We start from the raw sequence: 11,925 nt of genomic DNA on the forward strand, positions 1-11,925 counted from the left end.
ACATGAATCCCTATACAAATCAAAACCCACATACTCTCACCTTCGTGTCTTCGGTTGTCTCTGTTATCCCAATTTAACCGCCACCACCCCTCACAAACTCGCCCCTCGCTCTACTCCTTGTGTCTACCTTGGTCACCCCTCATCGCACAAAGGCTATCGTTGCCTCGATCGGTCAACCGGTCGAATCATTATCTCCCGCCATGTGATCTTTGATGAAAGCCGTTTTCCATTCGCTGAATCCACCGACTCACCCCACAACTCCCCCACCTCTAATATGACCGAACCCCTGCACCCACTTCTCTTCCTTCCTCAGCCTACACAAGTCCAACCACATGTCTCACAAAACTGTCCCAATAGTTCGTCCAACAACAATACACAACCACCTACGGTTACAACCAACTGTCCCAACAGTTCGTCCGACAGTCCTCCCTCAACTACACCCATGCCCCTCCACCCGACTGCATCTCCACAACCAGCAGAACCACAGCCTCCCACTCCCACTTCCTCACCCCCACCCAACCATCCTATGTTGACACGCAGCAAGGCCGGTATTCACAAGCCCAAAATCCCCTTTTCTCTTACCGTGTCTACCGCATCCCAAACTCCCACTACATATCGCCATGCCCTCCTTGATCCAAACTGGCGTATGGCCATGCTTGAGGAATATACTGCTTTGATTAAAAATAACACATGGGATATTGTGCCCCGCCCCCCTTCTACTAATGTTATCAGTGGCAAGTGGTTATATAAGCAGAAATTGAAGGCTGATGGTTCATTGGAACGGTATAAAGCACGATGGGTTGTTCGCGGTTTTGATCAACGCCCTGGCATAGATTTCGATGAAACATTCAGTCCGGTGGTCAAACCAGCAACTGTTCGAACAGTTCTCAGTCTTGCTCTCTCGCGATCATGGCCTATCCACCAACTTGACGTGAAAAATGCCTTCTTACATGGCAATCTCTCTGAAACTGTCTACTGCGAGCAACCTCCCGGATTCGTCGATCCATCTCGCCCCACTCACGTGTGCCGTCTCAACAAAGCACTCTACGGCCTCAAGCAGGCACCACGTGCTTGGTACAAGCGTTTTGCATCTCACATTACTAGCATGGGGTTCAGAGAATGCAAGTCCGACACTTCACTCTTTGTGTACTGCCGCAACAGTTCCCGCGACTGTCGCAACAGTTCACGCGACTGTCGCAACAGTTCATGCGCCTACCTTCTGCTGTATGTCGATGACATTGTACTCACGGCCTCCACACCTGAATTGCTACGTTCTATCACCGCTGCCCTTACTCAAGAGTTCGCAATGAAGGACCTTGGCGATCTTCACTACTTTCTCGGCATCTCAGTCACTCGCTCGTCGAATGGGTTGTTTCTCTCTCAACGCAAGTACGCTGACGAGATACTAGAGCGTGCACACATGGCCTCCTGCAACCCTTGTCTTACGCCAGCTGACACAAAGAGCAAGTTGTCCTCAACCACTGGACCCCCCGTTGCTGACCCCACTCTTTATCGCAGCCTTGCCGGTGCACTGCAATACCTCACGTTTACTCGTCCTGACATCTGCTATGCTGTGCAACAAATATGCCTATTCATGCATGATCCGAGGGAACCTCATATGGCTGCTCTCAAGCGTATCCTTCGCTACATCCGTGGGACTCTCGATCACGGCCTTCAGCTCTTCCCCAATCCGGACCTCTCACTTATCGCCTACTCCGACGCCGATTGGGGTGGCTGCCCTGACACTCGTCGTTCGACATCGGGCTATTGTGTTTTCCTCGGCAACAACCTCATCTCTTGGTCCTCCAAACGACAGGTCACTACTTCTCGATCGAGTGCGGAGGCCGAATACCGAGCTGTCGCAAATGCCGTTGCCGAAACGACTTGGTTACGCAACCTACTTTCCGAGTTGCTCTGCCCACTTCCGAAAGCCACCATTGTCTACTGTGACAACGTTAGTGCCGTCTACCTATCCAGCAATCCCATTCAACACTCTCGTACGAAACATGTGGAGATCGATATACACTTTGTCCGAGACAAAGTTGCTTTGGGACACGTTCGAGTTCTTCACGTCCCATCCGCCTACCAATTTGCTGATATCTTCACGAAAGGTCTCCCCACTCAACTGTTCCAACAGTTTGTTTCCAGTCTCCACGTTCTCTCCTTTCCCGTTTCGACTGCGGGGGTGTATTAGCGTATATTATTATTATTATTATTATTTATTATAGTTACCTTATACATTAGGTTACCTTGTATATTAGATTACCTTGTGTAGTAGGTTAGGGTTTCCTACATGTAACTATATATATTCTCAATATACGTAAGAGATATCATTCTCTCTTCTCTCCAATTATTCTCCTTCTATCAAAAAAAATAAATTCTAGAAAGATTCAATACATGAGTTGCCAAGAATTATTGGCAAACAGATGATTGGCTCAAATTGGAGTTTTGACGTGGCAAATAAATAAATTAAATTAAATTAAATATTTAATGATTATTCTGGTTACGAAAATAAAATACAAACAACACAAGAATCTCAATTAGATAGTTGAGATATAACAGAATCTCTATCTAGCTTTGAATCCTTGGATCAGGGAACAAGGATATATACCTTAAATTCAATTTATCAAAATAATAAATAAAATAAAAATAAAAACAATTAATTAGTCTCGGATATAATTAAAAATTCGATATTTTCTATAATAATAATACTATTTCAAGCTTTATTAGTACTCAAAAGCTTTTTAAGTTTATTTATATCTGCCCTAATAGCATCCAATACAAATAGTACATATAAATAATTAAATATATATATTATACACATCTATACACACACAAAAGCACACGCAGATTCCTGAGTTTGACCAATATATATATTATACACACACAAACACACACCAAACAACCTCAGCTTCTCCAAATTAAAATCCAAGAATGGAGGACAACATTAATTCAGAAGGCGCCAGCTCATCGTCGTCAACAACGACGGACAACATGCTTCTTCCGATAGCAAACGTCGGCAGAATAATGAAGCAGATCCTTCCATCCAATGCAAAGATCTCGAAAGAAGCCAAAGAGACTATGCAGGAATGTGTGTCCGAGTTCATCGGATTCGTGACGAGCGAAGCCTCCGAGAAGTGCCGAAACGAGAGGCGAAAAACGGTCAACGGCGAAGATATTTGCTCGGCTCTCCAAACTCTAGGGTTTGACGATTATGGTGGAGCTTTGAAGAGGTACTTGAGTAGGTATAGAGAGATTGAAGGTGATAGGGTTGTTATTAATCAAAATAAGCCTAGTGGTAATAATAATAATAATATTTTGCAAGAAGATTTCTTGCTATATACAAGCACTAATAAAACACCTAATAATGATAATTTGTTTGATTGAGAAAAAAGTTGTTGCAATTTTCTGGGTTTAATTATGTTGATGATTTTTTTGGATGGAAGTTTTGTGTGTGGAGATTTTGTTTTTATTTTCTTTTATAGTACTTGGGTTTGGTTTTTAATTTTTTTTTTAATGTAAGTACTAAGTATTATATGAATCTTGGTTAATTGTATGAATTTGATTATATTTCATATGCATATTTTCTTACGGGTATTTGAGCGAGGAAGGTATCGGTTAGTTTAAAACGGGGAATGAATTAGTCAATTGAAATGGGTACGACGGTTTTTATAAATTCTCCATCGGGCGGGCAGGTGCGAGTTTTGCAGTATCTGCACCATTGTCATCCCGTGTATATGTACGCTCGAAATTAAGTCAGCCAAGTGCAGAAAAACAGTTAACAAGATCGCAAGAGATCTTAAGCAGTTAAAATAATGTGTACCTTAAAATAATGTGTTGGATTAACTATTTATAATTAAGGCTAATAGAGTTTTTATGAGATAATAATAACTCTATTATGTATATTGTATTAAACATCTTAATGAGTTTGACCCATTAACATTTTTTTTAGAATGACACATATTCATACAATAAATTGCAGTGCTTAGTTTATATTTGATATTGTATCACTCATCTTGATGGATTAAACGAGAACACTGGGCAAGTCTCTGCACGCGAGGAGATAATCTAACCACGCACGAATGAGCAACTGACTCACTAACCTATAAAACTAGAGCACATGAACTAAGTCGGGTCAACGAAAACTCCTCCGACATTGAAGTCGATCAAAAGTAGGGTATATAATACTCAATCAATAGAACTCAAGATGTTGGAACGTACATTTTACAACGAGCCAGTGGTCTTATTTATACTTTAATCAGTGGTATAACTCTAGTTAAATTTAGAGTATTACTTTAATTCGATCTTTAATCAATATAATGCGCTCGAGCCCTTAATCTAATGGACTTGTCTCCCGATCATTTTCAATTTTGGGCCTTAAATTACGGCCCGATATAGTAAAATAATTAGTAGGCCCATTAAAATAATTAATATTTAAAAAAAAAAATAAGATAGGTTACTGTGGAGTTTATAAATAGAGAAGAAAAGGAAAGAGACGTTCACGCATATTCTCTCTCTCTATATCTGCTTCTGCTGCTGCTTCTTCTTCTACAGGTATTTTCTCTAACTGATATATACACACACAGCAAATATCTCTGCTATTAATCCCCACTGATAATGTATTGTTATTCATTGATATTTCAGCTTGAATTTTGTGTGTGTTATTTGGTAGGATTTATTTCATATTTTGTGTACTGTACTGAATTTTCTGCCGTCTGCCCTAGCTAGGATCGGTGATAATTTTTGGGCCTATATTTGAATTTTAGGGTTTATTTTTCTTCTTCTTTTGGATGATTAATCGAAATGGCCGAGCTATAAGTAATTTGTTCGTTATCATTTATAATTGTATTGTTTATGCAGGTAATTAGCTACTTGGAGATTTTTTTTCTTACTGTACTCACAGTTATTATGTGTTGTGATTATTGAAGTTTTCACTGATAATCTTCGTTCGATCTGCTATTGTTTTTTGTTTTTTTTTTTTTTGAATGAATTTAATATTGTTTTACTTATTTTTCCCTCCTAATTATTGACATTCAATGATCTTTGGATTATTCGGGTTTTTTTTTTTTTTTTTTTTTCAGTACAGAAGACGATGTTCGATCTGATTGAATTGGACGCGGGAATGGAGGTCATTCAATTAGGAATCACGAAAGTAAAAAACATTCTAGAAGGATTGCCCGAGCCAAAACTCAGCTCAGCGGAATGCATGAAGCTCCATAAGTACGCTTTTTAGCACTACGTATCGTTATTAATTATGTGATTATGTAGGCTATTAGATAACTTCTCAATTGATTACGAATTTTTCTTTTTCGTTTCGTTTTTCTACAGCACTGTATATACCATGTGCACCCAACCTCCCCCTTACAGCTATGCTCAGCAGTTGTATGATAAGCACCGAGAAGCCTTTGAAGAGTACATTACGTCAATGGTAAGTACGAGACCGGTGCTAAAATTCTCGTGACGAATAAATTCTATTAAAGTTTTTTCGATGGTGTTGAAGTAAATTTGGGATAATTGGCAAAATTTTACAGCCTATTTTTTTTGTCATCGCTTGCTCATACGTCTAGTTTCTAATCAGTTGATTAATGTTCTATTAGTGGTGAATTGAATTTGGGATATTTGGCTAAGTTGTACGGATTATTAATTGTGGTGGCTTCCTAATGCGTCTAGTTTAATTAATGTTCGTGTTCTTGTTTTGTCATTTATTGGAGTTTACTATTTCTGTAATAGGTGCTGCCGTCTTTGAGGGAGAAGCATGGTGAATTAATGTTGAGGGAGTTTGTGAAAAGGTGGTCGAATAATAAGATGATGGTGCGATTGCTTTCGATATTCTTTCACTATCTTGATCAGTATTTCACAGTTAGAACACTGCTCCCATCATGTAAAGAAGTTGGTCTCATATGCTTTCGGGACCTAGTAAGTTTCCACTATGTATTCTTCCTTGAAATCAATTGAGCTTATCGAATCGAAAAAATGAAATTAATTACCAAATTTGGATATTTCAGGTGTACAAAGAGATGAAGAAGAAAGTGAGGGATGCTGTTATATCTCTGGTATATCATGTTATTGGTTCTCTTTATGCATTTTTTCTCCATCTTTTGAGGTTCGTATTTATTTATTTTCTTTTTTTTTTTGCCATAACTAGATTGATCGAGAGCGGGAAGGAGAGGAAATAGATCGAGTGTTATTAAAGAACGTATTGGATATATTTGTTGAACTTGGAATGGGTTACTATCGGGATGACTTTGAGGAAGCGATGCTGAAAGATACAGCTGTTTACTACTCCCGAAAGGCTTCTGTTTGGGTATCAAACAATTCATGTCGTGACTATATGCTCAAAGTAATTACTCTCTCTCTCTCTCTCTCTCTCTCTCTCTCTCTCTCTCTCTCTCTCTCTCTCTCTCTCTCTCTCTCTCTCTCTCTCTCTCTCTCTCTCTCTCTCTCTCTCTCTCTCTCTCACACACACACACACACACACACACACACGAACACACATACATACAAAAGAGTATCAATGTATCGTAATTAAACTTGTTTTCAACATATTGGTTATAACAATCTATTGGAAAAATCCAGGCTGAGGAGTGCTTGAAACGAGAAAAGGACAGGGTTTCACATTATCTTCATGCAAGTAGTGAGACAAAGTTGCTCCAGGTAATTTACTCCTCTTGGATAATGAGTTCTAGTTATAGTAAAAGGTTGCCGATGGTTCAATTTACTGCATTTAATTTGATTGCTGTTTTTTTTTTTTAATATACATATATAGAAAGTACGACACGAGCTTTTGTCTGTGAGCTCCGTGCATGCCACAAAACTGCTCGAGAAGATGCACTTGGGTTCTCATCCATTACTTAGGGATGAAAAGGTAAATTATAACTAACTACAAAGCATTCATTTATTTATTTAGATGTTTCATACAATAGTGACACACTTTTGACACTAAATCTGATTTATTTATTTTTTTTGTAATTTAGGCTGAGGATTTCATGGATATATAGAGGCATTGGTCGAGCAAGACGAAGATTTTCGAATTCAAACATTTGTTTTGATGATTATGGTAGATAGGGGTTAACTAATTAGTATTAGGCTGTGGTTTAACAAATGTAATAGATTGATTACCTGGACTATGATATTTCAAGGTTTACCCACCAAGGTCGCTAACTCGACTTTGTCACACATGGTCAGTATGGTGTGGTTTACGCTTCTCGTATATGTTGCAAGCTATTATACCAGAGTGTAGGTTTATTCAGTGCACTTATATGATTTCTTGCGGTGCCCTTATTAAAAAAAAAAAAAACAACAACAACAACAACGTTTAGCCTTTTTGAAGTATTTCAAATGATTATTGCATCAACAAATTAACATCGTGACACAATACTTGGTTTTTTTCTTAATATTAGAAAAATATTTTATCACTTACTAATAGTTTAATACGATGTATTTGTGAAGGCCCAGATGCGATAACAATAAAAAAAACATAATTAAATAAATAAATACCTAGGGATTCAAAACGAATTACAACGTAAGAACATAGTTAATTCATAATTGCATAAATAATTAAATAAATACCTAGGGACTACAAAACAATTACAAAAACTTCAGTGGGGGTTATTAAGTTGAGAATTCTTTCTCCAAACTCTCTATTCACAGATCCACTGATACTAATTACTAACACACTTTCTCTCTCCGCTTCCGGTAATTTTCTCTCTCTCTAAATATACGTACATTGTATATATGTTTCTTTTTATGTATGTTGGTCTGTACGTATATTTTTACATGCTACTGTTTTTTTTTTCTGCAATCGTATTGAATTTGTTGCAATTTGTTTAATTCCGGATCATGGTTGTTAAAACAATCATCGTTGTTGATTATCGGAATCTTTTTTGATTCTGCACCTAATGTTTTCGTCATTTTCCATCATAATTAAATGATCTTCAGATTGTTCCTCTTTGTATCAATCGTGCGATTTTGAACTGAAATTAAGTCGTCGGTGTATTTTTTTCGACAGCTACTAAAGATGACTATGAACTTTCGGAAAATCATTCAATTCGACGAAGGATGTGACTTCATTCAATTCAAAAAAGGAGATTGCAGAACTTGTTGAAGAATTTCCAGAGCCACATTTCACCTCCGATGACTACGCGGTGATCTATACGTATTGTTTTTAGTGTTTTTGTATCATTAATTATGTGACTTCGTAAGCTTTTAGAAACTTATCAATTAAATACGATTTTTTTTTTCTTTTATTAGACTCTCCTAAATATTTTTTTCTTCGTATAGGTGTTGCCATATTTGAGGAGCAAGCGTGACGAATTAATGCTGAGGGAGCTTGTGGAAAGGTGGACGAATCATAAAATCACGGTGCGATTTGTTCGCTCTCGTGATGATTATTACACAAAGATAAAGTCATTACATCTTGTAAATAAGTTGGTAAGTTTCGACACTATTCCACCCTTGGATCCCTTGAGCATCCTTTTTACTTGATCGAACGGCCGAAATTCATGTGCCGATTACATGCCAAAAGAGAGTATTCGTCGGTTAAAAATTCCCAATTAAATCCATTAATTGGGGATGGCAAGGTATTTTATACTATAAAGCCTTTTTTGTAATCTATTTATTTCATGTTTCATACAATATCGACTTTCTAAATCTCGTTTTTTCTACTTTACGTAGAGGATTCCATGGATATATAGAGGTTGATATGTTTATGGTGAAGCATTGAAGAGTTGATTTGTGTATATATAGAGGTTGATGGTTATGGTGAAGCATTAAAAATTAGGAAAAATATAGTTTTCACACCTCAAATTTGCACCGATTCCACATTTGGTCCCTCGTGTTTAAAAAATTCAACACTTTTAGTCCTTTACGACAATTTTTCGTTAGTTCTAACGGAATCACGCATGTGCCCATCATTGCCTTAACTGACGAACTACGGTAAACTGGCGGAAATGACCAAAAGTGTTCAATTATTGAATCATAAGGGACCAAATGTGAAATTGTTGCAAATTTTAGGGGTGAAAACTGTAATTTTCCCATTAAAGATTCTTTTTAAAATTTACAAAAAATAAAAAAAAAAATCTTAATTAATATTTTTAATTTGTTAGGGGAAAAAACATAAGAACACAAATACCTAGGGATCAAAAGCAAATTTCAAAAACTGCACCGGGGTTTAGTGATAAAGGGTTTATTTCCTTTCACTTGCTGTGGCTATATATATGTTGGCCAACTTTCAAGAGAAAATCATTCTCCAAATTTTCTTCCCAGAATCGACTGCTGCTAGGTATTTTTCTTCTTCTTTTTATTGCGTTTATCAAATGCTCAATGTTTTTTTCTGCAATCGAATTGAATCTGGTTGAATTTATTTTAGTTGCGGATTCTGATTTTACAGACATCACGATCTTTGTTTTAGGGTTTGTTTATTACTTTCTGGAGTCGGTGATGAATTCTGGAATTTTAGGGTTTTCTTTCTTCCCCAATGATTAATTGAAATATACTTAGATCAAATGATTTTAATTTATTTTCTGTTTGTTTAAATTTCGACGATGAGCGTATATAGTGTCTACTTTTTGTGATTTTGGAGTACGTATGATTATTGAAATTCTCACTGAATCATGATCTGAATTTCGATTTTATTTACTATTGGTGTTTTTTTTTTAATTTACTCCTTTTTTTCATTATAAATGACTTTCAGATTGTTCTCTTTTAATGAGTTGAGTTTACTATTTGTGCGGAATTTGCAGGTTTTGACTCGAATCGAGAAGAAGAATCAGATGACTAATAACCGTCCGAAAATCATTGAATTCGACGAAGGGTGGGACTTCGTGCAAAAAGGGATTACGAAATTAAAAAAAATTCTCGAAGGACTGCCCGAGCCACAATTCACCTCAGAGGAAAGAATGAGCCTCTACATGTACGTAATCTTAATCTTTAAGTATTTTTCGTGTAGCAAGATAATTACGTGAATTTGTCGACGATTATAAACTTATCAACTGTTTGCGACTTTTTTGCTTTCTGATTTTCGTTTTCAGGACAATATATAACATGTGTACACAAAAACCCCCTCATGACTATAGTGAGGAATTATATGTCAAGTATCGAGAACTTTTTGAAGAGTATATTGCATCAACGGTAAGAATCTGAAAGTCCTCTTAGATCGTTGCTTTAATTTAAATTGTTAATTTGTCACTCAACGGAATAGGGTCCGAATCTGAATTTCTAAAAATAATTTATGTTTTTTTTTTTTTCGTATAGGTGATCCCTTCTTTGAGTGAGAAACATGGTGAATTAATGTTGAGGGAATTTGTGATAATGTGGTCGAATGTTAAAATCATGGGGGATAAGCTTTCAAGATTCTTTCACTATCTTGATCGTTATTACATAGCTAGAAGGTATCTTCCTCCGTGTAATAAAGTTGGTCTCGTATGTTTTCGAAACCTGGTAATTTTTCTCTTATTTTCCACTTCTAATCTCTCGAGCTTCGTTTACTGCCAAATTGGTTGCAACCTTTTCATTTCACTTTTTTTTTTTTTTTTTTTAAATATGGATTCTGATTTCAGGTGTACAAACAGATGAAGGGAAACGTAATAGGTGCTGTTTTATCTCTGGTATGTCCCTTTTGTACCCGTATTTTCTCGTTTTACGTATCTTTCTTCGAGGTTTGTTATGTCGTTTTTTTTCGTCTTTTTCTCTCTGAATAGATTCATCGAGAGAGGCTAGGAGATCAAATAGATCGAGTCTTGCTAAAGAATGTACTGGATATTTTTGTTGAAATTGGAATGAAATATTATGAAAATGATTTCGAAGAAGCAATGTTGAAGGATACAGCTGCTTTCTACTCCCATAAGGCTTCTATTTGGATATTAAATAATTCATGCCCCGATTATATGCTCAAAGTGAGTATTCTCTCTTTTCATACATTGGTTAAAATATCCGCTATTTAAATGGTTTTTTTGTATATACCGTTTATAACCATCTTTCCGGATACAGGCTCGTGAGTGCTTGAAACAAGAGAAGGAAAGGGTGTCTCATTATCTCCAACCAAGTACCGAGCTAAAGTTGCTCGAGGTACGTTTAAAACGGTTGATGGTTCAATATTAAGCAATTTTCTGGATGATTGAATTATTAATTTTCTTGTTTTACGGTATTTAGTTGTTGTTTTTCTTCTTTTTCTGTAGAAAGTACAGCAGGAGTTTTCGTCGGTGGTCACTGGGCATTCGGCGCAACTGCTTGAGAAGATGCACTTGGAAGATTCATGCGACGACATGGTATTTTAAATATTTATTCTACAAATGCTTCATTTATATATTTGCAAGTTTCGTACAATAGTTGATAGTGTGACTCGTCGATACTGAATCTCATCCTTTGTACTTTAGGTGGATGATTTCGTGGTTGTATAAAGCTAGCTATAGGCGAACAAGCTTGAAGATGGTTCGAATATTCTTTGACGATTATTGTGGAGCATTCGAAGAGCTATTTTAGTTTTTTTATTTTTTATTTTTTATTTTTTTGGACTACCGAAGGAAGCTGATGTTAACCAGGTGATGTGGGTTAATTAGGATTAAGCTACTAATTAGAGTTTATTGCCTATATTAAGGCTGATATTTTGGTTATTACATGAAAAACCAATTTTGAGGGGTAGGATTAGTGTTGGCTGATGAAATTCCAGTTTAGAATATTTTCAAGAATATATATGTAACTGAACTGATAAATTAATAGAGTTGGAATTAGTAAAATTCAACTAATCTAGCGGAATATTATAGTATCCATAAATTGATAATTATTAGTTTATACATAATTATTTATTAATTTAGGAAATTATTATTATTTTCAATTAATTGGTAGGAATTGTGATGAATATGATATTAATTGGTAGGAATTGATATATTATATGGTTCTACAGAGTCCGTTTTCCGCGAAAGCTCTTGA

The 11,925-nt window shown here is 36.4% G+C and overlaps 2 protein-coding genes and 1 pseudogene across 4 annotated transcripts; all 3 read left to right on the plus strand.

Annotated features, from left to right (window-relative positions):
- Positions 1–2,804: 2,804 nt before the first annotated feature.
- Positions 2,805–3,577, plus strand: LOC105962431 (transcriptional activator hap3 pseudogene; annotated as a pseudogene).
- Positions 3,578–4,456: 879 nt separating this feature from the next.
- On the plus strand, positions 4,457–7,263 carry LOC105962152 (cullin-1). 3 transcript variants are annotated; one of them, XM_088813855.1, is made up of 9 exons: positions 4,457–4,554; positions 5,082–5,220; positions 5,329–5,428; positions 5,731–5,916; positions 6,006–6,053; positions 6,146–6,340; positions 6,577–6,654; positions 6,767–6,865; positions 6,975–7,263. In XM_088813855.1, the coding sequence occupies exons 2-9, from the start codon at positions 5,093–5,095 to the stop codon at positions 6,996–6,998; spliced, it is 858 nt and encodes a 285-aa protein (XP_088669981.1). In that variant the 5' UTR covers positions 4,457–4,554; positions 5,082–5,092; the 3' UTR covers positions 6,999–7,263. The 3 variants fall into 3 exon arrangements, with proteins under 3 accessions (XP_088669981.1, XP_088669982.1, XP_088669983.1); XM_088813856.1 differs by having other exon boundaries at positions 4,468–4,554; positions 5,087–5,220; XM_088813857.1 differs by having other exon boundaries at positions 4,554–4,619.
- A 1,896-nt stretch (positions 7,264–9,159) lies between these two features.
- Positions 9,160–11,741, plus strand: LOC105961243 (cullin-1). Its single transcript, XM_012985484.2, has 9 exons — positions 9,160–9,280; positions 9,741–9,910; positions 10,029–10,128; positions 10,252–10,437; positions 10,557–10,604; positions 10,698–10,892; positions 10,987–11,064; positions 11,175–11,264; positions 11,373–11,741. The coding sequence occupies exons 2-9, from the start codon at positions 9,771–9,773 to the stop codon at positions 11,394–11,396; spliced, it is 861 nt and encodes a 286-aa protein (XP_012840938.1). The 5' UTR covers positions 9,160–9,280; positions 9,741–9,770; the 3' UTR covers positions 11,397–11,741.
- Positions 11,742–11,925: the final 184 nt, after the last annotated feature.

The sequence above is a fragment of the Erythranthe guttata genome, chromosome 14 (genome assembly GCF_056151865.1).
Source record: "Erythranthe guttata isolate IM_541 chromosome 14, IM_541, whole genome shotgun sequence".
NCBI classification, from domain to species: Eukaryota; Viridiplantae; Streptophyta; class Magnoliopsida; order Lamiales; family Phrymaceae; genus Erythranthe; species Erythranthe guttata.

Excerpts from the sequence above, each read along its gene's own strand:
- LOC105962152 (XM_088813855.1), top strand. The coding sequence starts at position 5,093 with ATGTTCGATCTGATTGAATTGGACGCGGGAATGGAGGTCATTCAATTA. Across the intron at positions 5,221-5,328 it reads GAATGCATGAAGCTCCATAA|CACTGTATATACCATGTGCA; the intron begins GTACGCTTTTTA and ends GTTTTTCTACAG. Across the intron at positions 5,429-5,730 it reads AAGAGTACATTACGTCAATG|GTGCTGCCGTCTTTGAGGGA; the intron begins GTAAGTACGAGA and ends TTTCTGTAATAG.
- LOC105961243 (XM_012985484.2), top strand. The coding sequence starts at position 9,771 with ATGACTAATAACCGTCCGAAAATCATTGAATTCGACGAAGGGTGGGAC. Across the intron at positions 9,911-10,028 it reads GAAAGAATGAGCCTCTACAT|GACAATATATAACATGTGTA; the intron begins GTACGTAATCTT and ends TTTCGTTTTCAG. Across the intron at positions 11,065-11,174 it reads CCGAGCTAAAGTTGCTCGAG|AAAGTACAGCAGGAGTTTTC; the intron begins GTACGTTTAAAA and ends CTTTTTCTGTAG.